Raw genomic sequence first — 2,148 nt, 5'->3', positions numbered from 1 at the left:
TACAAAATGCCTGTAAATCAAAAAGTCTAGGATTTAGTCACTATTCAGTAATAATTATTATTGACCTAGCCAGACATTGATAAGAATGGGTACGATATGTTGCCTATACAAGTCCCAAACATAGTACAGAGTACCTACTATAAAGTTTACATTAGACAATAATTAGATATTATCCTAGTAGCAAGCCCATAAACACAAACGACTATAAGTTAACTTAAGTCCTAGGTAGTTAGAAATTTAAAATGTAACGGTCCCTATGTTAACCTAAACATTGCTTTGGAAAGTGGGTAGCCAGAGGTCCGACCCTTTTACAAAAATGTATAAACACGACCGGTGGAACATGCAAGTAATTATTTGAATGTTACTTATACGCACTACAAATCCGGAATAAACATTCGAGTGAACTTATATAGAATGTCCTTCATCCAACAGTGTGAGATGAGCAAACTCCACTCCCCGTGAGTTCATACGGGCGACTATTGTTACCCCTATATTACATATTTATATGCAACTAATTAATACAATATATTAGTTTATCTTTAAACATAGATACGAAGTTTTTTGAAATATATCTTATTTGTATTCTGATAATATTTTCTGAATTATGCAAACTTATAACAATTATTATAAACCAAAAATCCATAATAAACAAAATATTTTTCTGGATAGTAGGAATATTCAAAATTAACTTAATTGGGAAAAGAAAGAAAAATATGATTCATTTTTAAGTTCATGTAGAGGAAACCCTGTGGGTTGGGGGTAGAATAAACCCACAGTAGTCCATTCCTGTCGTAAAAGGCGACTAAAATGGACCTGAAAGTGAGCACTAGCGCTTTCAGTACTGGCTTTAGACCGATGCTTCGTAAGCAGGTACAGCTATAACCAGGTAATAGTGGTAAGGCGTGCATGAAGACCATAAATACGGCTACTACACTACGATGTGGAAGGCAAGAGGATACCACCACATTAATTTCCTTAGTAAATCAACAAATGACCAGCACAGTAAATGATACAATGTATGGAAACGACTTTATCGGAGAGGTTATTCCTGGCAGGAATCCAAACAAGGTACCTCAGGTCGTCATCAAGCGAAATCCTTGTAGTATAATAGGAACATGGAATGCCAGAACCCGCTGTTGCAAACAGGAGAAATTGAAAATCTTAAGATTGAGATGGAACGTCTCAAGATAGATATTTTAGGGATAAGTGAAAGGAGATGGAGCGGTCAAGGTGACTTTATATCGGGAGACTACCGTGTCATCTACTACGGTGGTGATAACGGAAGAAATGGAGTACGCTTTATTCTAAATAAAAAGTGGAAACTATGTGTGAGTAGTCACATCGCTTACGATTATAGATTGATATTGATCAAATTAAAATCTGCATCTAATGACATTACATTAAGACAAATACGTAATATGCCCACAACACAAGCGAACGATGAAGAAGTAGAAGAGGTCTACGAAAAGTTAGAGGAATTCATTAACTTCACAAATAGAAGGGAAAATCTAATTATCATGTGGTGGGGGAAGGGGATTGGAATGCGATTGTGCGTGAAAATATAGACGGTAGGGAAGTTGGTAAATACGGACTCAGGACAAGGAATGAAAGAGGTGATCGTCTTATCGAATTTTACAGACAACATGATTTAATTATAAGTCCAGTGGCGTAGACAGAAATTTTCCTTGGTGGGGGGGGGGGGGGATATGTATACCCCAAAAAACTAACAAATTTTTGTATAAAAAAACTTATTTTTATTTTTATCACTTATGATAGCGACGACAGAAGAGTAGGGGCAGATTCTAGACCTAGATCTTTCGTTACGAACCATCCTCGCACTAGAGCATTCGTCAGCAATAATCCCGACATACCATCAGCGGCGCAAAGCGTAGGAACCAACACCGCCCCCCCCCCCCCCCCCATCAGCTGCCACTAGCGACACATTCGACGACGTCGTAGCAGCGGCCGCCGCCGCGGTTTCCGGCACTACTACGGTAAACAATAACACGCGCGATAACACTACTGACCTACATACCAACACACACGCCGCGCGCCGACCAGTTTACAGTAACACACACACATGCGCGCAACGACGCACAGACGACCGATAATAATACTAACACAATAAATACGGAAAATACGTCTAAT

The 2,148-nt window shown here is 38.9% G+C and overlaps 1 protein-coding gene across 1 annotated transcript; it reads left to right on the top strand.

Moving 5' to 3' along the window:
• Positions 1-1,115: 1,115 nt before the first annotated feature.
• Positions 1,116-1,565, top strand: LOC132947746 (craniofacial development protein 2-like). The gene has a single exon (XM_061017993.1). It carries the CDS (start codon positions 1,116-1,118, stop codon positions 1,563-1,565), a length of 450 nt encoding a protein of 149 aa, XP_060873976.1.
• Positions 1,566-2,148: the final 583 nt, after the last annotated feature.

This window comes from Metopolophium dirhodum, chromosome 6 (assembly GCF_019925205.1).
Source record: "Metopolophium dirhodum isolate CAU chromosome 6, ASM1992520v1, whole genome shotgun sequence".
In the NCBI taxonomy this organism is placed as follows: domain Eukaryota; kingdom Metazoa; phylum Arthropoda; class Insecta; order Hemiptera; family Aphididae; genus Metopolophium; species Metopolophium dirhodum.
Note: the sequence above shows the minus strand (reverse complement) of the source record. Positions and strands in the feature narration are given on the sequence as shown.

Excerpts from the sequence above, each read along its gene's own strand:
- LOC132947746 (XM_061017993.1), top strand. The coding sequence starts at position 1,116 with ATGGAATGCCAGAACCCGCTGTTGCAAACAGGAGAAATTGAAAATCTT.